Source organism: Rattus norvegicus, chromosome 4 (assembly GCF_036323735.1).
Source record: "Rattus norvegicus strain BN/NHsdMcwi chromosome 4, GRCr8, whole genome shotgun sequence".
Classification (NCBI taxonomy): domain Eukaryota; kingdom Metazoa; phylum Chordata; class Mammalia; order Rodentia; family Muridae; genus Rattus; species Rattus norvegicus.
This window is the reverse complement of record NC_086022.1, coordinates 52964754-52987687: the sequence shown is the minus strand read 5'-3', so window position 1 is coordinate 52987687 and position 22934 is coordinate 52964754. Positions and strand designations below refer to the sequence as shown.

Below are 22934 nucleotides of genomic sequence, written 5' to 3'. Positions count from 1 at the left end.
TAGATACATGTTTTGCAGTTAGTCTTGGAATTAAGCCTTTATTTGATAAGTTTCCTTTTCTCCCTTATTTGCACCTGTCTGTATTATTTCTTGAAGAGTTTGTATGCAATATATGAAATGTCAGTAACTGTGCTTGGTTTATCAATAATAACTGCAATGTGGAAATAGTAAATGTTGATTTCAGATGCATTTTAAGTATTATTAAAAGAAAATAGCCTTGTAGCATTGATTATGCCATGGAAACAAACTGTCGTATTTCAAAAACTTTATACAATCTTAATTTCCCAATGATATTTAGCTTTTACTTGTCTTTTCCTTGAGGTGTTTCTTTTGTTTGCTTTCTTGAGCATCCAAGTAGTCTCTCCTGGGACTTATCAGAGACTCTGTAGGTTTTGTTTGAAGATTTGATGAACGACTATATTATGGAAGAGTAACTTTTACTTATCAGTCATTATTATAGTCGCTGAGACTTGCTACTGAATAAACTCACCCTTTCTAGTTCTTTCTGAACTCTGCTGTCTGGTTCAACTCAGCTGTTGTTGCTCAAAGTCCTCTCCAAGCCGATTCAATCTGGCTTCTCTCAGCTTCTCACTGAATTGCTCTGCTTGACCTCAGACTGACTGTAGCAATCTGTTCTAATCTTCTGGCTCCTTCTCATTCTCTGGCATCAACAGTCTCTACTGACCTGCATGAACTCTTCAGGGACTCAGCTCCACTGCACTGCACTGACATTCAACTCATCTGACTGCTCGCTCCTGTTCTCGCTCTCCCTCCCTCCTCTCTCTCTATCCCTCTCTTTCCCCAACCCCCCCCACCCCCTTAAATAGCCTCTCCTTCCTATGCTGTTCTTGAGAGCTGGGCATTTCCTATCCCTGACTCATTCTGTCAAATCTTTCTCTGATTTGTCCCATCGTCTGCCTCCTCATTAGATGTCGCTTTCAAATATGTCACTTTCTTCTTCAAATTAACTTTACTTCCATTGATAGAGATTAAGGGTGTGTGGTGTGTCTGCATTCCAGCCAGATCGCACAGACTGAGAAGGTCTTTGGATGCGATCAGAGCGGCTATGTTGCTGGATCAGAGCAAGATAGCTGGACTAAAATTCCTCTACAGTATTATGGACTAGCCAAGCAGCTGACTCTGGGTTGACAACATTGTCATACAAAGCCTAATATCGTTCTGTTCAGTTTACTTTCCTGATTCCCTCTTTTGTGGGTGTTTTGTTCATAATTAGTTCCTCCTTTGCTATTTAAGAGCCTTAGTAATTTGTTAACCCAAAAGTAGCATGAATTGTTGAAAGCTCCATACGTTTACTGGATCATAAAGTTTAAAATACCCTCCAATTGCCCGGTTTCTATAGAGTCATTTCGAAGTTTTCTTCAGCTTACAGGGAACAGATATTAAATGTTGGTCGTGTAATTAATCATTGTGATTTTTTTAATAAATAACCACACAGTTAAATTGATTTAAAAATAATTTCAGGCCTTTTTAATTCAAACAAAAAAAATATACATTTGAGGATATTTTAAAGGGCCCAGCACTGTATAGGAATTCAGGAAGCAGTAGAGAACAGCTAGTGTAATCACAATCATAGGTATTTTCTTCACTTTGAAAGCAAAGTTTAATATCCAATTTTATTGAAAGAGCCAGTACTTGGTGATGACAGCCTTAGATATTGGATTTATATCATTTGCTCCAAAATGAAATGCAAATTCTGTTACATTTCATCTGTCTACCTCAGCTCGCAAGACACAGACCTTTCATTTTTGTTGTTTTGGAATGCACTATCATTTTTTTGAAACTGAAAAATAACACACACACACACACACACACACACACACACACACACACACACACACAATCTCTGTGCTTCTTTAATCCAGTTTCTGGCTCTGTGCCCATAACAAGAAGCAAAAGCAGGACATGACAGAGCAGCGACAATGTATTCCTGATGTATCCTCTTCACTGTTTCTAGCTCAAGTTAATTATATCTAGTTTGTAAAAACACATGCTGTTGCCTTTGAAGGAACAATGGCACGATAAGTTACATAGTCGGTGTTTCCTCGATGAGTTTATTTGTCACATTCTCATAAGGTGACAAAGATCTCCACTAAGGAAATAAGAGAAAGCGAAAGAATGACAGTGCTAACAACACTGGTCAGGAACTAATGTGGACACAGGACATGATTCTAATCACTTGGGGTTATTTTATATCGTGAAGTATGTTTACATTAATGATTATTTTATATCTTTTTAATATGTTAGAGTACAGGACAGTCTTAGGATATTATGGTTTTAAATTTTTCACTGTTTCTGTGAACAAAGTCAGGATCATTTCTCAGAAGAAATAGTAGACGGCAGTGATATATTGTGTATATGGGTAAGGCTGAAGTTAATTTCTTTGTATAAATTAGGACCACAAAACAGAAACAAGCAACAACAAACCAGCAACCAACTTAGCCATAGTAGCCAGTGGCTTTCCTAGGTACCTGTGGGATGAGGGTGAGATAGAACATTTTGGTTGATTCCATTTTTATGGTTTTAATAGGACCACATTAGCTGTGGAAGATACCATTTAAGTAAATGAAACTCAAGTTTTAGGTTCAGCTTTATATCTAAGAAAATCAGTGATCGTTTATTTCACTTATTATATAATTGGTAGATATTAAATCTGGAGCTGCTTAAGAACCAAGACCAGGTGTTTTGTCAGATGCTGTCTGTTACAGTAATATGTAATCTCAATCTGGAGTTTCTACCCTGCCTTTGCTCATTCAGTTCCCAGATAAAAGACACACAACCTTTATATTTCTAATAAGTCTTTAAAGCTGGATAGATATCTACCCTCTAAGCTATTAGACTCGACATTCTCATCAATAACCCGACTTATAACTTGCCATGTTCTATGTGGGCAGCTCTTAATGCCAACCGGTCATTCCTTATGGCCATGTTTTCATGATTCGTCTACCCCAATGTGTCTTCTCAATCCTCCTTCTCCCAGTGTGGTCCCTGCCTCAGACCCCCAGCTCAGGAACCAACACTTCGCCTATCTTTCTTCTACCAAGCTATAGGCATCCTTACTCACCAATCAGAGATAACTTGGGGGGTGGAGGGGTTAAGGTTACATAGTGTCACTTGGGTCTATGTGAGAATCTCCTCATCCCTGGGGGCAACAAGGACAAGAGTTCAGCACTACAATACAGAGCAACAGATCAAACCTCAACTCTTTGTTTTGTGTGTGCAATTTGAAGTTAACAGGATGCATAGCTCATTTTTCAAGACACTTCCTTTTCCAGATAAAGATACCATGCATATTACAGTGCAAAGAAAGATAAAAATGCAAAGACATATTAGTGTCTACCCTGAGGGGCAGGGTTTGATGAAGGCATACCACTGAGGAGTGAGAGTTTCAAAGTCTCCCTCTCTCTCTCTCTCTCTCTCTACATATTGTTCAGCTGTGGGCCTCTGTGGTAGTTCCCATCTACTGCAAGAGAAAACTCTGATAATGGCTGAGCAGGGCTCTGATCTTATCTCTGTATAAAAACCAATTACAATAGATATGACATAATTGTCCATTATGGTTTTCAGTTCCCCAGCTATTTAGTGTTTTTTTATTTACAGTGGAATATTATTCAGTCTAAAAAGGGGCAAATCTTTATCATTTTCAGCAACGGGGATGACTCTAGAAAACATGATGGTAAGTGAAATGTGGCAAACCAGAGAGACAAATACAGCGTCCTGTCCTTTAGGTGTGTGAGCCTAAAGCCAGACTTGCGGGACAGAATGGAATGGCAGCTTGATTTTTGCATTGAGTGGAGAGACAGAAGTCAAATAGCACAGTTTTTAAGCTGTGCAGGACCAGTAACTTCTGGTACCGTGTTATGTATCACAAAGGTTGCAGTTAATAGTCATGTATACCCGAAATGCTTCTAACACGATAAATCTTAATTTCTCTCACCAAGAGGACCCCAAATGCCTGTTAAATTAATATGAAACTAGCATATCTTACACAATGTGCATGTGATTTTTTTTTTTTACTTGACAACTCTACCTCCATGAAGTTTGGGTGAGAACATCCAGTTTGGCTGCATTGAGTGTTAGTAAAACCTGTGTAGCTGGATTTGCAGCTAGTTCGCTTTCCTATGTAAATTTAAGAGTCAGAAATAAAGTGCGTCCCTCCCTCCCCCTCCCTCCCTCTCCTTCTCTTCCCTCCTCCCCTTCCCCTCCTCCCTCCCCCTTCCTCCCCTCTCTCTCTGCCTGCTCTCAGTGCCTGTTTCCCTGGGCCTCACTTCCCTTTTCTCCTCTCTCTCAGCATGTTATCTGATACTGATTTACATCTGTCCAGTTCACTTAACCATGAACCCCTCAATTTTCCTTCCTTTCTCCTACCTTTAAAATGGCAAACTGTTAAAGTTCTCGTTAGTCTTCTTTTAGCATATTTGAGCCATGACACTTTAGCCCCTGCATCGACTTCAACTGAAAATAAAAGTTCTCTGAGCCCTTTGAGAGTGGATGTTGAATACAAATACTGACAGGGATATATAATCTCTAAATGAATCAAACCCACAACAATTCACTCCATTATATGCCCCTGCACTCTTGAATATAAGGATGCTGCCAGCGGGATCCATGTTCAGACAATACCGTCCTCCATTTAGCCTCAAGTTACAGATACACAGCAATCACCTTGGCTGTAGGAAATCATATCAGACTTAATATTTGCTCTCACCAAATGGTGAGAACACAGCTAAACACATTCATGCAATGTTTATGAAATAATTAGAGGGATAATGTGTTAGACCGAGAAGGAGATGTGAAGTTGAAAGTGTGTTATATTGTCTTGAAATAACCTGCCTTAGCTCTCCATTTAACTCCAGTGTCAAGTTATTTACATAACAAGATAATGCCTAGCTTTTTAGGGTAAAGTGAAAATTAATTTAAATTTCATAAAGCACTCTGGGGCACTCTGAAAGGGTCTTATAAATGACAGGCATTATTATAACCAGGCTGGGGTTTTTTTTTTTTAAGCATAATAAAGCTGTTCATGTGGTGTTCGTGGTAGAAACCGGATCAGTAAGTAAATTCAAAGGTCATGGCCATTCATAATTTATGGCTGAGGGGAATAGATCAAGAATAATCAGAATGCTTTCCTGCCTAGATTGCTTTTAAAACAGATGTCTCTGTGATGGGATATATTATTTCTTCCAAAGAGAAGTACGAAATCAATACTTTTCAGGCAGTAAAAAATGATGTATGTATGAAAAAAGGGGCCAATATCCATAATTGAACCATGAAAAAAAACATAATAACTGACAAGCTTGATTATGTCTTTCAGAATGTTTAGAAAAGCTCTGAATAGAAGAAATAGTCCTTGATTATTTGAGGGTATGGGACGTGGATTTGGTTAGAAATATATGTGATGACCCTTGCTTTTTCAGCTTATTTTTTTTAATGCCTGCATTTGTTACAATAAAGGTTGAAATCTTTGCCTTAATTACAATTATGACTAAAAATTAGAAAAGGTGGTATATTTGAACACTTAGTACATGCCCAGTCCTTTAAGAACGTGATAGGCAGGTCTGGAGAATTGCCTCAGTAATTAAGAGCAGCAAGCAGACCTGGGTTCAGTTCTCAGCAGCTACATAGTGGCTTGCAACTTCCTGTAACTCCAGTTCCAAAGAAGCCCTTTATGGGCCTCCGCAGCCCCTACACATATGTGGTCCCGTAAACGCACCCAGGCACATGTGCATCTGTGTTTTATATTTAAATCTTTCCTCCAATAAAATACTACGACAGGGATAAACACATAGGTAAGCAGATGAAGCTAGTGATAGAGATCTACATACAGAGGTATCTTTAAATCAGGGAGGGTTTCTGTTCCCAGTCAAATTTCAGCTTTCGCTGTCTGTTAGCTCCTTGTTGTGCTGTAGCAAATTATGGGAAATGCCAAGGCTTTAAACAAGATACATTGTTTACCTTATAAGTTTGAAGGTTGTGATGGTACGTTTTTTGATCAACTTGATACAAGCCAGAGTTGTCTGAGAAATGGGGACCTCCACTGGGGCATTTCCTCTATCAGATTGGCCTGAGGAAAAGCTGTGGGTCATTTTTTGACCAATGACTAATGTTTCTGCGCTCTGCACACAGTGGGGATACGACCACTGAGCAACCAATGCTGGATTGAGAGCAGTGAGGGAGCCACGGAGAGAAGTCAGTAAACACCTTTATTCTGTGGTTCCCGCCTCTACTCTTGCTTGAGTTCCTGCCCTGAGGTAAATGATAGATTGGAATGATGAAGTATAAGCCACGTAAATCCTGCTTTTACCCCAGGCTGGCTTTTTCTGGCCATGGTGTTTATCACTGCAACAAAAAGACAAATTATAACAAAGGCAATAAATCCAAAATCCTCTTCTGTGGGCTGGAATCAGGGTATCGAGTTTGCATCCGTTAGTGGGGAGTGCCATGCCTCTCCTTCTCTGGCTTCTGGAGGCTGCAGTGTCCTCTGGTTTAGACCTTCTTCCATTTCCAAAGCCGATAATGGATGACCAAGCCTCTACCATGTCCCGTCTCCAAAACTGAGCCCTTTCCCTTCATATATAAAACCCTTTATGACACACTGAGGAGACGCTCGAGTTGGTACAGTTCTCGCTGTGCAAGCATGAGGACCTGAGTTTTATACCCAGAGGCTGATGGAGCCGTGAGCATGAAATCCCAGCACTGCGGTGTTAGGTGAGACCCTCCCTAGACCGTGCTGGCCAGCCAGTCTAGTCCAATCAGTGAGATTCAGATTTAGGGAGAGGTCCTGTTTGAAGAAAACTCTGAAGATGGAGAATGACTTTTGGAATTGAGCACGAACTGTTCTTTACGTGCACATAGACAAATGCACAGTCCACCTGTGGGTGCCCACACATGAATACATTATGCACACTGGTACACACACAGTTGCTTTGGCGAGCTCTTTAACCCGTCCTAGATACATGGGACACTTTTCTAATTAACAAACAACTCTTAATATTTGAAACCTTAATGCTCCTTTTGCAGTGTAACATAGCAGTTTAGAGGGCGGAGCCCAGGCACCTTAGCAAAGGTAATGTTCTTCATATTGCCTCCCAGAAAGGGAAATGTAACAGTTTCCCATGCTAGCTGTGAGGTCTTTTGTTTTATGTACATTGACGATGGTATTACTTTTAGATTTGCAATATTTTAGTGTTTATTTTTCTATGCGTGTGTGTTTGGACAACCATACTTAAAACAACAACTATAAAACCTAATTGCTGACTCTTACAATAGAACGTGGAAGGGACCATGGTTAACTGTGGCTTTGACAAGTCAAATAGGGGTCTAACTCACTAGGTACGATGGCACACACCTTTGATCCCAGCACTCAGAACATCTGCAAAGGCAGGCAGATTTCAAGATTAGCCAGAGCTATAGAGAGAGATCTTGTTTCAAAAAAATAAAAAATAAAAATAAAAACAAATAGCAAAAATAGTAAAAGTTAAACATTTTATACACTTTTATAAATTAAAATATAATCACACCATTTCCCCTTCCCTTTTCTTCCTCTAACCCACAACATGCGTGTGTGCGCACACACACACACACACACACACACACACACACACACACACTGCACATACATATAATATGTGTGTGTGCCTAAATATATCAATACAAGGTGTTCAGTGTTTTTAGTGTTGCTTGCAGATGTAGGACTTCAGGGCTGACTATTGCTATTAGATAACAAGTACGGGGCTCATCTCTGGAGACTACTTCTTTTTTTTTTTTTTTTTGGAGCTGGGGACCGAACCCAGGGCCTTGCGCTTGCTAGGCAAGCACTCTACCACTGAGCTAAATCCCCAACCCCATTGGAGACTACTTCTTCATGGAACAACTAATACCTTTCCTTTCCTGTCCTGTCCTGTTCTTTCCTGACCTGTCCTGCCCCCTCCCTTCCTTCTTAATCCGTAGTGAAGCCCTTTCTACCCTCTATCTATGAACAGGACTTAGATTTAGATATAAGTGAGATCATCTGATTTTTGCCTTTCTCCACTTGGTTGATTTCATGTAGTACAATACCTTCTCCTCCATCCATGCTGTTACCGATAACAGCACCACCTTCTTTTTAAAGTGTTCCACTGGGTACTCCAGTGCATATTTATTAGTTTTGATGTGCATATTTATTAGTTTTGAATTTTTAAAATAACAAAAGTAGTAATGTGGAGAGATGGATATGCCTATTAGCCTTACTGTGGTATGCAGTTTTATGTGTGGGGGGGTGGGAGGGAGAGAGAGAGAATGAATATATATATATATATAATATATCACTATATACACATTAAATGTAATTTCAGTTAAAATGAAAAAATAAAATGACCTAATGGTACAGTCTTAATCATCCTGTATACTAAAGACCCGTTCTGCATCAACACATGGTCCTCCCGCACTACGTGCCTGCGAATGCCTGTTCCCACGGGAGACTGTCCTTCAGTGCATGTATATTGGAAAAAACAGGGAATCGTTTTCCACTCCTTACTTGTCTCCAACTCTCCACGTCCTATTGTGGAAATAACAAAGCTCTTCATTTCTATTATTTGACAAGCTGATGGCAAGAGAGAGTATATAATTAGAACAATGCCACTCTCCCTTTTAATTTTCTTTCTAAGTTGCCAGTACTGGGCATTGGACTGGAGCCTTAAGACAGGTGAAAACTCTGCTCTGCCATTGAATTGCACCTCCAAGCCCAAACACTTCGCCTTTTAAAAGTTCTCCTTTAAAAAGTTTTCTTGTAAAATGGTAATGAACGAACTGGCACTGGAGGAGGGAACTGTGCGGCTCCCTGATACACCAAGTACACCCTGGATGAGGGCTTAGGAGCTGGATCAGGCCCACATTGTGACCTTCAGGATTCTTTCTAGCCTTAAAAGGAAGAGAAGAGCCCGAAGCTCGCCCACAGGCAGTAACGTTGACAGAGACTTGGTGCTAATCTCACGGTATACAGAAGAACACTGCGTTGGGCAGAACGAGCAGGTGTGTTTGTTTCAGTGAAGTAGAACAGGAAGGAATGGCATTAAATCAAAGGAGAAATCATTTAAACGAAGCGGCCTCAGAGTCATTAAACAGTGGAAAATATTGCTGACATGGGATGCTGGTTTTTCTCCGTGAAACCATCAGTTCCTTCTACTCTGCACTGTGGGAACCCTAAATACTGGAGAAAAATGTGTGTTCATAATTAACATCTGCTAAGTGATATTTATGAATTGGGGGAAATTCAGGTAGTCCTTACGCAATATATTCTGGTCCTAAACTCATAGCAAGGCACTTGAAAGGTTCGCAGGCATCAGCCATTCTGAACCTTTAGTGAAGCGTAAAATGCCTATTGAACCTAAAATATTAGCTACGTAGACCCCGCTTACCTGGAGAGAAGACGCGTCAGGCATCTGCTCGACTCTCCTCGTTTCGAGCGTGTCTGCTGTAAGGAAAATACTAAGCAGATACTAAATGAGACTAATGTCGATAACAAATGTGGTCCCTTCTGGGTCTGCTTCAAAGATGCATTTTTAACACCAATCTGCGTCGCTGGAGATGAGAGTACTTGACTGCACACGAATCCTCTCTGGGCTACATTGAGCTTGAAAGGGGAATTTTTCTTGATTCAAGAGTAAAGGAATTGGATTCCGTCACTCCCTTTCCTAGAGACGTCTTTGGCTTGCATCTTACAAACAGGATATTGGACAGGCTAGATTCCTGAGCAAAACACGAGTCTTCCCTCGGGGTCTATCAGTAGATTCTAGCTTCCTCTTGCTTATTCAACCTTCTTCGCTGGCTGTGTTCCCAGCCACAACCTTTGTAACCGCATCTTTTTTAGCAGAAATAGTGGTTTCTGACTTGCCTGATCTTGCTCACGTAAGACTTAAATGAAGTCTTTCTCCAGATCTCAAAGATAATCTGTCCCCAAAGCCTTTGCAGCCTGGCATCACATGAGCTTTGCAGTGACTCTGGGCACTCTTCTTCTCTTCTCCTCGGCGAGGCAGCTTGCTTCTGGGACCCCACCGCACTTGGCCTCCTGATAGCCACTCGACACTAATTACTATTCACTAGTTCCTAACTCTGGTCCTATTTGCCCCATAGAATGTGGTGTGTCACCTTCTTGATTTCCTTTGTTCTTTTTATGTGTATGCTTTCCTTCATGAATGTGTGTACATGACATGTATTCTTGAGACCCACAAAGTCCAGAAGAGGGTGTGTAGTCCACCGGAACTGAAGTTACAGCTGTTTCTGAGTGCCGGGAACCAAACCCATATCCTCTGTAAGAATAGCAAATGCTCCCATTGAACCAACTCTCCATCCCCACAGTCTTGATTTTCACCTACGTGTTTGACATCTAGCTTCAATTGCTAAGTCCTGTCTTCCTAACGATTAAAAACTGGTGAGACCCGAGATAGAGCTCACTTGGTAGAGTGTTTGTGTAACATGTTCAGCATCTCCAGAATGGCTCAAAGTGGGCAAGCCTGTGGTCCCAGCACTGCAGAGGCGGAGGAGGAAGGAAGCCATAGACGCTGAGGCTAGGTCCAGAGAACAAGAGAGCACAAACATCTGAAATGTAGGAACGACATGGACCCTATGGCCCTGGTAAGAATACCAACATGTCAAATCGCCTTTGCCCGGGCCCCAGTGCTGAGGTAAGACAAGGCCCTCCTGTGCCTCTCGTCTGTCAGCGTCTGCTTTGTCTGTCTTATAATCTCTCAGACTCCCAAATAAAACAAGTAACTACAAAGAAATGCTAGGAAATGACAAGAACCCTTTTTCTAACCCCTCTGCCTTCTAGCTTTTCTTCGTTCGTTGGTAGTTTTGAGAGATGAGCATGGCTTGGATCTGTTTTTAATCAAGCTATCTGAATAGAAGAGAAAGGTTTGGAAGGGCCATGTTAGTGGACTCTTAGGAGGAGCATCCTTAGGAGTCCTGTATATTACAACACATGTTTATGACATTTGTATCTTAAGTCTTCATTCATCTTGTATATTAAATTTGGCAGTTTCTTTAAGCTTCAAAAGAATCTTGTGTTCTTAATCACAATTTGAACAAAATTGCAAGTCTGGTTGCCATTTATTGTGAGAAGATAAGTTGCCTTAAGATAAAACACCATAACATTTGTGTCATGTTAACTGACAAGACATTTAAAGTGTTAGCAGCAAAAAATACCCTAGAAGCTAACACACAAAAAATACCATATATATATATATATATATAGAGAGAGAGAGAGAGGTTAAAAGGAATAAATAGCAAAGAACAAAAAATGCCTCTGAGTAAAATTAATTGTTTTGTACAGAACTAGAATTTAAGTATGTATTTAGAATATGAAAAATGTATATTTTTATATCTGTTAAATAATTTGGTCATTATGATAACCAACATGAGACATGCCCCCATGTGTATTAAACTATTGAATTTGACTTAACTAATGAACTATAGAACTTGACTGTAACTTATGTATATTGAACTAATGAACTATTGAATTTGACTTAACTTATAATGAAAAGCAATTCTCTAAGCATGTATTTACAGTGGAAGTTTTATGAAGCAAAACACTGTCCTAATATTTAAAATAAGACTACTAAATACTGTATATACCAAGCTAGGGAACACGTTTCAGTGTTCACACAGGAGCTGGCCTTTCTTCCAGATGTCATTCAGGGCTCAGTTTCTCTTATTGTATCCCTGTCACTTCCTGTGGCCATCACCGTTCCTCTGCACTTGGTGTTAAAGAAAGTATAATCACCTTACCTCAAAGAGAGATGTAGTACTCTTTGCTCATGTCATTAACTAGAACTTTAACACTGAGAGGCGAAGGAAGCCAGGAAGCATGGCCCTCTGCCGACCAGCTACTCCCAAGCAGTAGTTGTCTGCTAATGAATGCGTGAATCCCAGTGGAGTTACCAGACCAACCATGCTCAGCCTCTAGCTACCACACAACTCCATTATCACCATCACCACCTGCCCCATATGGGAAACATTCACTTTCACTCAGGGAAAATAGCAGAGTCCTATCTCTTCCTTTCTTCTAGTCCAACATCTGCAAGGGGTTTACTTACAGCTCTTGGAAGCCTAATAAGCCATGAAAAAGCCCATGCTGCTACCACACCCTCTCTTCCCACTTTACTCTTCCCTCTCTACCAGGAGAGTAAAAAAAGAGAGCCACAGTTTCCTCTTTGCAATATGAAAAATAAGAAGTGCCTGTCCAGGAATAGTAATCAAATTCAGCCCGCAGACTCTGTGAAGACTGCTTCTACTGGAAGTGGTCAAGTCTCCTTGTTTGACCAGTGCTGTGGACTGGAAAGAACCACTCTGCTCTATTTTCTGTGTGGCCCTCAGAGCTCTGCACCTTGAGCATCTCTTCCTTGCTAATATTCATGCCAAGGTCCCCCGAGGAACACCTCTCTTTTTATTCAATTCAGAAATACAAGGACTCTTTGCAGACCAGTGTTAAAACAGTTCAGAGACAATTTGCCAGGGTAATTCTCTTAGGAACATGTATTTCTGATGTATATGACTCCAGCTTTACACGGGTCAATGATCATTCTTTTAACTGACCATTTGTACAGATAAACAAAAGCCATGTCTGGGCTTTGCAATCAGAAAGCCAGGAACTCTATAGGATAGGCCTATGGAATGACAACAGAACTGTCTGTCACAATGAAGTCCTGTTATTTGTGGTCATTTATGTGGTTTTGGTTATTTGGATTGGTTGTGTATTGTTCCTTTAGGCGAGGCCTTGCTAGGTGGCCTGAAATTGACTGTGTGGTCCTGGCTGGCCTCTGACTTGGATATGGTCTTCCTGCCTCTGCCTCCTGAAAGCTGGTCCTGTAGGCACCGGCCAGCATTCCCAGCTGTGCTTACTTTTGTAGTCATTGCTCTTCTGTGGAGCTAGGGGTGAAATTACAGGCTTTGTCCATGATTGACAGGTTCTCTGTTGTTGAGCTCTGTTCCCAGCCTTATGGTCAGTTTATTCAGGACAAAGGAGTTGAGGCCATTCATTGAGGAAAGGATATCTTGCTTCACAGAATCTGGAGGGAATGTGGCCCAAGCAGCATTTTAATTGTTGTTGTTGGTGGTGGTTTTTTAGGTTTTTTGTTTGTTTTTGTTTTTGTTTTACCAAAAAATTCAAACATGTGATGACAAATAGGTCGGTATCTGACGGCTTGATCTAGGGACAGAATAGCAGGAGGGGGAAAGCTGTGTTAACAGTGTTGGCCATTCTGGGATCAAAGATCCTGAGCTTCCAGATGCTTCTGAGTCACCCACAGGCCTCCATCTCGCTGTGCTCCTCACAAATGAAGCGAAAGTTACTCATTGGAGAACAATAAAGCTGAACAGTAAATCCTTCTGCTGACTCCAGTCAGAAGGACCCATCCCAAAACAATGTGATCAAAAATTGGGACATTTTCTATACACACAGAAGGAAGAATTAAACAGTTCGCAGGTGACGCATGCCAAGTTAATGTTTTAGGGAAGGGAGAGTGGGAATGTAGAAAAACATTCCAGACTTGCTTGGAATATTGAGATGACGCCCTGCCTGAACCTCTGATCCGTAGAGCTCCGTTTATTTGATTACGGTATTTCTTTGTCTACTGTCTTGAACCAAAATCTACCCACATTGTTTTTTTTTTTTATTTCTAACTCAAAATAAACTGTTTAGTATCTCTCTGGCTCTTCTAGTAGTTGAAATGGATGAATTTTAGAGTGTGGCCTCGTCTTGGTTGTCATTTGTACGCTGAAGTCTGTAGTTATTCTAAATTTCACAAGGCCTTTAGGATAGCCTCAAGCAAAGACTCAGCACAGTATGTGCCATTAGAAACTGGCAAGCTGAGAATCATTTGAGACATTTTATGGCTGTGCTATGTTTCCCAGAGAAAAAGAAGAGTCTTGCTTATAGATTTTTCCTGAGTACATCCACTTACATGTAGGATTAAAAGACATATAACTTTGGAGGGCGAAAGTTACCCTTTGTTCTTGCTTTGAAAATATTTTCACTGACATGACTGACCATGTTTATGATTCTTTTTCAGTTTATATCTAAACTTCAGGTTCATACGTTTTTCCTGATGCTTTAGGATATAGACGAGTCTTAGGTCATGGTGTGCTGTGTCTCATGCCTGTTCTGTCTTTCGGACTATAGCCCTTGTATTGCAGCATGCTGGGTAAATCTTGGCTGTAGCTGTGTTCAGAAGGAGTCTAGATTGTGTGAAGGGGAAAGGGGCAAATTCCCTGATAAGACATACAACATCAGAGGAGCAGACTTCTTAGGAAAGAGAGGTGTTATCACGTGTCATTTTAGCACTTTGATTATTCATATTCCTTTGTTTCAGTTATAATGTCATCTTGATAACTCTGACAATAGGCAGTCAGGAAGATGGTCTTTGTGTGGTACTAATCTAGAAGTGACAACATGCTATGAGCATTCTTCTCCACCTGTAATTGATTTGATTTCCTCTAATACAACGAAGATATTAGAATGCAAGACATATTTGTACAGCTCCGATAATTGGTTTTGCTTTTTGTGTGTGTGTGTTTGCTTCTGTAATTTCAAAGAACTTTTCTTTCTGAACTTCTCTGCCCTGAGTTGTTTGGAGTAACGTTGAAATTATAGGTGTCCATTAAGTAGTTTTTAACTGTCAGCTCAAACGCCACATGTTGTGCTATTAATTTATTATGAAGTGACACAGAAAGAACACTCATTATGTGATAATACGAAACACATACTTGTCAAAAAAACAAATAAATCTGTTTGGAAAACCCACCCGCTATGGCGTGGGGAGCCCGTCAGACCATCACACACACTCGGGCATTAATACATTCCTTTCATAGGAAAATGCACACAGAAGGTTTTAGTTCCAATTCCCGGGGTCTCTGTGGATACTCAGAGGTTTTCTTTTCTGTTGCTGATAGGTGGTGTTATACCCAACTTCTAACAGCTCCAAGTCAGCGGAATTACACCGAATGGTAGTACCCAAGAACAGCCAGGACTCAGACTTAAAGATCAAATTGGCAGTGCGCATGGATAAACCACCACACATGAAACACAGTGGGTAAGTGTTTAAAATGTTCTTCCCTCTCATCGATCACTTCTGTCTCTTTATGGGGGAAACTAAGGTATCAGACATTCACATGATGTTTTCTCAAAAAAACAAAAAATCCTGACCTAAGTAAGTTGTTTATATTGCAAATCTATTAGCATGGCTATGAATGGGTATCCAGTTAATGTAACTGGGCCAGCAATGAATGTCGTTGGTTATTGATTGGGTTGATAGCACGTTATTATGGGGAATGCACCAAAAGGAACCACTCAAACACAGTTTATAGATATTTGGAAGTCTTGATTACAGCTGGGAGTCTGGGACTCCTCTCAGGTTCTTAGGATCTTAGTGTCACCCTATGCATGATTTTAAAGACGGGAGTGGGGATGGAGGGGAGGACACCACATCCTGTTATCTCATTCAGAAGCTGCAGGCAGAGGTTTACACAAACAGGCAGTTTAACAGACACTAAGGAGAACTGTAATTTCCACAGGATACTCCATCAAGGAGATCACATTCTAGTTAAACCCGAAATGGCTTTCTCGGCTAGAATACAAGATGGAGGGACCTCTGCCCTGTCACACCATACTCGAATTGTGAAGAGTATTTCTTAATGTTCTACACATCTAGACTCATACCTGGTGTTCAGGTCTTTACAAATAGTTAGCCTTTCATAGAACATTATAAAAGCTAAAGGGTACATCAGATATAACCCAGAAGGATGGGCACATTTTGCTCGTAGACACGTGAGGTTTATCTAGCATAAGAGTGAGTGGAAACTAAATCAGTAATGGAGTAAAAGAGAACTTGGAAAACTAAGAGGTGAATGGCTTCTCGCCTGGGCACTGCCATGGCCTAACACAGCAGTTGCTGCTCCTACGGTTCTTTCTCCCCAGTCTTACTAAGGAGCCAGTTCAGAACCCAAGTCTGAACTCTTTTTTTGCTGTTGTCTTGTTTTGTTGTCAAGACAGCCTCCCTCTGTAGATATGGCTGTCCTAGAACTCACTCTGTAGACCAGGCTGGCCTCAAACTCACACAGATCCACCAGCCTTTGTCCCCTGAGTGCTGGGATTAAAGTCATGGGCCACTACAGCCATCTCTGAACTCTTAAATAAAATAAATTTCCAAAAATTTATGTCTTTCTCGGGTTGACACTTTAAGACTTCCGAAGCCAAATTGTAGTATTCAAGTGCTAGCAGTTGGCAAAGAGTCTGGTTGTCTTTATTACAGTGAGGAGAAAGGCTTGCTGAAGTGATTCACTTAGGTTTAGCAACAAACTTAGCAGTGTAAAAGATGCATTCCACTGAGAGGGTCTGAGCTCCTGAACCTGATGTCCAGCAAAAAGGCAGAGCTGGTTCAAAAGATGGGGAGGACTCGTTGGTTCATTTGAGCAAAACAGAGTTGTCTATTGGGCAGGAATTTATCTACCTGTGTCTCTTAGAAAGGGACTAGAATTCAGGATGGTACAATGTGCTGTCTTTAATGTGTTAATGTAAAAAAAAATGTCTAGCTGTGGTTCAACCCAGCGGAGATGAGGATCCTGGAATTCACTACTGAGAGGCCTTTAATTTGTCCACCTGCCTGTTCCCTATACTTCAGGACTCCTTCTCATCCACCCAGGAGACAAAGTCACAGGCCTATATGAAAAGCAAGGAAGGGACTTTGGCTTGTGTATAAATGATTGTAGTAAATTATAGCAAATAAATACCAATTCAATAAACTAGGAATGGGAACCTGTTGGAAATCATGGCGAGTTTCAGCTGGGGCAGGTTAGTTAAAGTGACACACTACACCTGACATTTGAAGTTAAGGGGAAACTCAGCAGGTGGCCAGTGGGGAAGAAGGGCATTTCTGTCATATGACAAGCACTTACAAAGGCAAGAGTTCTGAGAAGGCTTTTAGCTAGTGGCGACAAGTTCACTGCAGTTTGCCTGAAGAGCTCTGAGACTAGAGACCTCTATTTATCTAAAGTGCTTAGAGACTGGCAGGGTTTCAAATTAGACATAAAAGCATGCAGCATGTTCCAAGAACTAGAATACTTCTTTCTCTCTCTCTCTCTCTCTCTCTCTCTCTCTCTCTCTCTCTCTCTCTCTCTTTCTTTCTTTCTTTCTTTCTTTCTTTTTGCTGTATATCTCTTTCTCTTCACGGATGCTGTAATAAGAAATAAGTGTGGCCAGAAGCTGATTGTATAGTCCCAGAACCCCCTGATTGTGCCAGGAACAAAGACTGAACACGAAGTAAGACATGAGCAAGTTCCACAGCACTGACCTCATGTGGAAGAAACCACCACTATGCCCTAGAACCTCTGAGTGTAGGAAGAGTCAAAGCTGGTGGATCAGTCTAACTGCACTCCAAGGGAGGTGTGGAATAGGGGTGTCTTTCCTTTACACCAAATAAGAATTTGTTTTTTAATTACATTTATTTGACTATTTGAGATTTCCATCTTGGTTCTGCAATTGATGTCTGCCAAAAACAGCTAGTGATGGGAGAAAGTAAAGAGGACAATATCATAGTTCATAAATTTAACTCTGTTTTTTCTTTTTTAATTGGATATTTTTTATTTACATTTCAAATGTTATCCCCTTTCCTGGTTTCCCATCCCTAAACCCCCTATCCCACTCCCCCTTCCTCTATGAGGGTATGAGGGTTTAACTTTTTTTTTAAGGACAATATTTAATTGGGTCTGTCTTACAGGTTCAGAGGTTCAGTTCAAAGTCAGGAATGGCAACGATCAGGCAGGCATAGTACAGGAGGAACTGAGAGTTCTACATTTTCATCTGAAGGCTGCTAAGAGAATACTAAATTCTAGGCAGCTAGGATGAGGGTCTTAAAGCCCACTCCCACAATGACACACCTATTCCAACAAAGCCACACATTCTAATCATGTCCCTCCCTAGGCTGAGCATATACAAACCGTCACAAACCCCAAAGTTAATGCAAGTGACACAGCTTCTCCATCAAAGTTCTTCCCCCTAAAGGGTCTAAAACTGTCCTTAACAACATCACCAACTGGGGACCAAGCACTCGATCACAGAGCCCATAGGGAACATTTCTCTTTCAAACTACAAACAGATAATTGTTTCATAACAGAAGCCTTGTGATATGCTCTTGTATTGGATTCAATATTTTGTTTAGATATTTTTATTGGATATTTTATGTGTTTACATTTCAAATGTTACCCCCTTTCCCAGTTTCCCCTCCAGAACCCCCTTCTGCCATCCTCTTCTCCCTGCTTCTATAAGGGTGCTCCCCCTCCCACCCACCCACTCCCACCTACTGCCCTGGCATTCCCCTGTATTGGGGAAATCAAACCTTCAGAGGACCAAGGGATTCTCCTCCTATTATTGCCAGATAATGCTATCCTCTGCTGCATATGTGGCTGGAGCCACAAGTCCCTCTATGTGTACTGTTTGGTTGGTGTTGTAGTCCCTGGGAGCTCTGGGGCTCTGGTTGGTTAATATTGTTGTTCTTCCTGTGGGGCTGCTAACCCCATCCACTCCTTCAGTCCTTTCTCTAACTCCTCCACTGGGGTCCCTGTGCTCAGTCCAATGGTTGGCTGTCAGCCTCCGACTCTGTATTTATCAGGCTCTGGCAGAGCCTCTCAGGAGACAGCTATAACAGGCTCCTGTCAGCAAGCACTTCTTGGCATCTGCAATAGGGTCTGAGTTTGGTCTTTGAACATGGGAGGGACCTCAAGGTGGTGCAGTCTCTGGATGGCCTTTCCTTCAGTTGCTGCTTCACATTTTGTCCTATTTCCTTTAGACAGGAGCCCTTCCGGGTTAAGAATTTGCAGATTAGAGGGTGGTCCTATTCCCCAACCGGGGCCTTACCTAACCTCTGGATACGGTCTCTGCAGGTTCTCCCTCCCCTTTGTTGGGCATTTCAGCTAATCTCATCCCTGTTGGGTCCTGGGAGTCTTTTCCTTTCCTGGCATCTGGGACTTGCCCAGTTCCCAATCCCCCATTGCTACTCTGTTCAAATTCCTAACCCTCTGTATATCATCCCTGTCTCCTCTCATACCTGATCCTGCCCCCCTTCCCCTCCCCCTTCTCTCTTCCTCCCAAGTTCCTACCGCCCTCTAAGTCCCATGAGTATTTTATTCCCCCTTCTAAGAAGGACTGAAGCAGCTGCACTTTGGTCTTCCTTCTTCTTGAGCTTCAGGTGGCCTGTGGATTGTATCTTGGGTAATTCGAGCATTTGGACTAGTATCCACTTATCAGTGAAGGCATACCATGTGTGATTTTCTATGATTGAGTTACCTCACTTAGGATGATATTTTCTAGTTCCATCCATTTGCCTATGAATTTTGTGAAGTCATTGTTTTCGATAGCTGAGTAGTACTCCATTGTGAAGATGTACCACATTTTCTGTATCCATTCCTCTGTTGAAGGGCATCTGGGTTCTTTCCAGCTTCTGACTATTATAAATAAGGCTGCTATGAACATAGTGGAGCATGTGTTTTTATTATTTGTTGGAGCATCTTTTGGGTATATGCCCAGGAGTATAGCTGGGTCCTTAGGTAAACTATGTCCAATTTTCTGAGGAACTGCCTGACTGATTCCCAGAGTGGTCTTGCCAGCTTGCAGTCCCACCAGAAATGGAAGAGTGTTCCTTTTTCTCTACACCATCGCCAACATCTGCTGTCACCTAAGCTTTTGATCTTAGCCATTCTCATTGGTGTGAGGTGGAATCTCAGAGTTGTTTTGATTTGCATTTCCCTAATGACTAAGGATGTTGAACATTTCTTTAGGTACTTCTCAACCATTCAATGTTCCTCAATTGAAAATTCTTTGTTTAACTCTGTACCCCATTTTTAATAGTGTTATTTGATTTTCTGGAGTCTAACTTCTTGAGTTCTTTATATATATTGGATATTGACCCTGTATTGGATGTAGGATATAGTAGTTTGGCCTGGCATTTGTGTTCTCTTAGGGTCTGTATGACATCTGCCCAAGATACTCCAGCTTTTATAGTCTCTGGCGAGAAGTCTGGTGTAATTCTGATTGGTCTGCCTTTATATGTTACTTGATCTTTTTCCCTTATTGCTTTTAATATTCCTCCTTTGTTTTGACTATTATGTGACAGGAGGAACTTTTTTCTGATCCAATCTATTTGGAGTTCTGTAGGTATTTTGTATGTTCATGGGCATCTCTTTCTTTAGGTTAGGGAAGTTTTCTTCTACAATTTTGTTAAAGACTGGCCCTTTAAGTTGGAAATCTTCGCTCCCTTCTATACCCATTATCCTATCTCCTAGATGTTTTGGGTTAGGAGCTTTATGCATTTTGCATATAACATTTTCATTGGCCATTGTGTCAATGTTTTCTATGGTATCTTCTACAACCAAGATCCGCTTTCTTTTCTCTTGTATTCTGTCTGTGGTGCTTGCATCTATGACTCCTGATCTCTTTCCTAGGTTTTCTATCTCCAGGGTTGTCTCCCTTTGCGAATTATTTATTGTTTTTATTTCCATGTTTAGATCCTGGATGGTTTTGTTCAATTCTTTCACTTGTTTGGTTTTGTTTTCCTGTAATTATTTAAGGGATGTTTGTGTTTCCTTTTTAAGAACTTCTACCTGTTTACCTGTGTTCTCCTGTATTTCTTTAAGGGACTTATTTATGTCCCTCTTAAAGTCCTCTATCATCAGCATGAGATATTATTTTAAATCTGAATCTTGCTTTTCTGCTGTGTTGGGGTATCCAGGACTTTCTGTGGTGGGAGAACTGGATTCTGATGATGCCAAGTAGCCTTGGTTTCTGTTGCTTAAGTTCTTGTGCTTGCCTCTTGCCATCTGGTTATCTCTGATGTTAGTTGGTCTTGCTGTCTCAAAGTAGAGCTTGTCCCCCCTGTGGGCCTGTGAGTCTGTGATCTTAGGAGTGAGAACACTCCTGGGAAAACAGCTCTCTCTGGGCAGGATTTGGGTATGGAGGTCTGTGGGACAGCCTTAGCTTTGGGTGCAGAGAGAGGCCTGAATGATCCTGACCCTTGCTGTTCTGTGGTTCCTGTGCCCTGTGTGCTCCTGGCGGGTCCCTCTTTGGACATTTATTGGAGCTAAACTGGTGATCTCCTCTGTGAGCTTAGGGGTGACAGCACTCCTGGGAGACCAACCTTCTGGGCAGGATTTGGTTATGGAGAGCTGTGGGACGGTCTTATGTCCTGGGCCCAGAACCATAATCCTGCCCATAATCCTGGCATAAGTTTAACTCTTAAAGCTCAGAACATTGCCAAAGAACCAAGAGTGTTCTGTGCCCTCATCATATAAGTCAGTGCCTCTCCCTGTAAAGAGGCACTGGGAGTCATTTCTGGACACCTAGATATCTCTGTAGTTCATAGCATGCAAGACTGTTGGATTCTAGAATTGAAAATATGTATGTTGTTCATATACCACATTAAAGTATATTCCATAAATAGTGAGTCAGTAACAAAAACAATATGTGAGACGTAATAGCTTAGCAACGTTAGGGGTTTCAGCACTTTTGTGAGATCTGTTGATCCCTGTGAGCGGGGACAGCAGGAGTCACTTCACCAGATGTCTGTGACTCCCTCAGTGCCTGTTTGGTAACATTTAAATATTCCAAATATTTTCCCTCTGTTCAGCTATATACATGAAAATCTGATTTGAGCAACAACTTAAGTATACTCATTATCTCCTAAGGTGCTCCCTAAACGGATTGTACTCTACTCAATTACATTTAAAAAAGCTGACCCTTTGCCGCCTGACCCCCTGGGTCCTACACTAAAGCGGTGTTATACAGTGAGTTCACAGCATCCGTTCCAGACTGAATTGTGTCCTATCAATAAGTTACCCTAAACTGGATAATTAACAGATGAGTAATAAATAATACAACCAAATGATAAGCCAGCCTTACAAATTTATTCATTTAGAATATGACACGCTGGTTGTTGGTTAAACTAGTTAAACAATAGCTAGAGAGTTTTAGGCTTTTTGCCTTACAAGCATGGCAGGTTTTGAAATGACTCCTCTGACGAGCCTCATAGGTTCATACCTATCCCCTTTTTCAGTAATACAGAAACAAATGATTCTTTTTTTTTTTTTTTTTTGGTCAGGGCTCCTAGCTTGCATTCTGCTTCATTTATCACATTTAGACAGCTCATGCATCTACCCTAATTAGGGTGCATTTATGCTTGTGTGTGTAGGTACTGGGTGTATACATATGGAGGCCAAAGTCAAGTTGGAGTCTTTTCTCTGTTGCTTTCTATCTTGCAATTGTTGGGGTTTTTTTGGAGGGGGGGTTGTTTTTTGTTGGTTTTGGTTTGGTTTGATTTGGTTTGGTTGGTTGGTTGGATGGTTGGTTTGGAGGGAGGATATTTTTTGGTTCTGTTCTGTTTTGTTTTGTTTTGTTTTGTTTTATTTAAAGACACTGGCTCTCACTGGACCTAGAATTCTCCATGTCAGCCAGACTAGCTTATCAATGATCTCTGGAGGTTCCGCACCTGCCCCCAACACTAGGGTTCAAGCAACACCATCATAAGCGGTATACTCTGGACCATGTCTCAAGTCCCTTTGTTAAATATTGTTCATTGGTATTATCCATATCATATGTGTATGCCCAACTATTGTGTAAACTTTAGTTTTCTTTGTGTCTGCAATGACTTCTTAGCCTGTGCAGTTAAGGGTATGTGTAAATGTGAATACTGGCAATGGAAAGACATTTGTGTACTTCATAGAGTTTTAAGGATGGAGTTATAAATAGGAAGTGGTGTTTGTTTTTCAAATGCTGTATTTTAAAATATGTGGGTTTCTTACATAGAAAATAAAATATATCTGACCTAAAGCACCTGCTTCTGATGGCCAGTCACTCTGTAACTGCATTTCATTGTCTTCTTAGAGCAGGACTAACTATG

The 22934-nt window shown here is 41.1% G+C and overlaps 1 protein-coding gene across 11 annotated transcripts in view; it reads left to right on the top strand.

Annotated features, from left to right (window-relative positions):
* Positions 1-22934, top strand: part of Cadps2 (calcium dependent secretion activator 2) — a 529199-nt gene that overhangs the window by 287565 nt on the left and 218700 nt on the right. For all 11 annotated transcript variants that reach the window (XM_063285976.1, XM_039108614.2, XM_002729291.6 and 8 more), the window contains one exon: positions 14944-15083. In XM_063285976.1, the coding sequence (XP_063142046.1) occupies positions 14944-15083 (140 nt within the window). The remainder of the gene's footprint in view (positions 1-14943; positions 15084-22934) is intronic.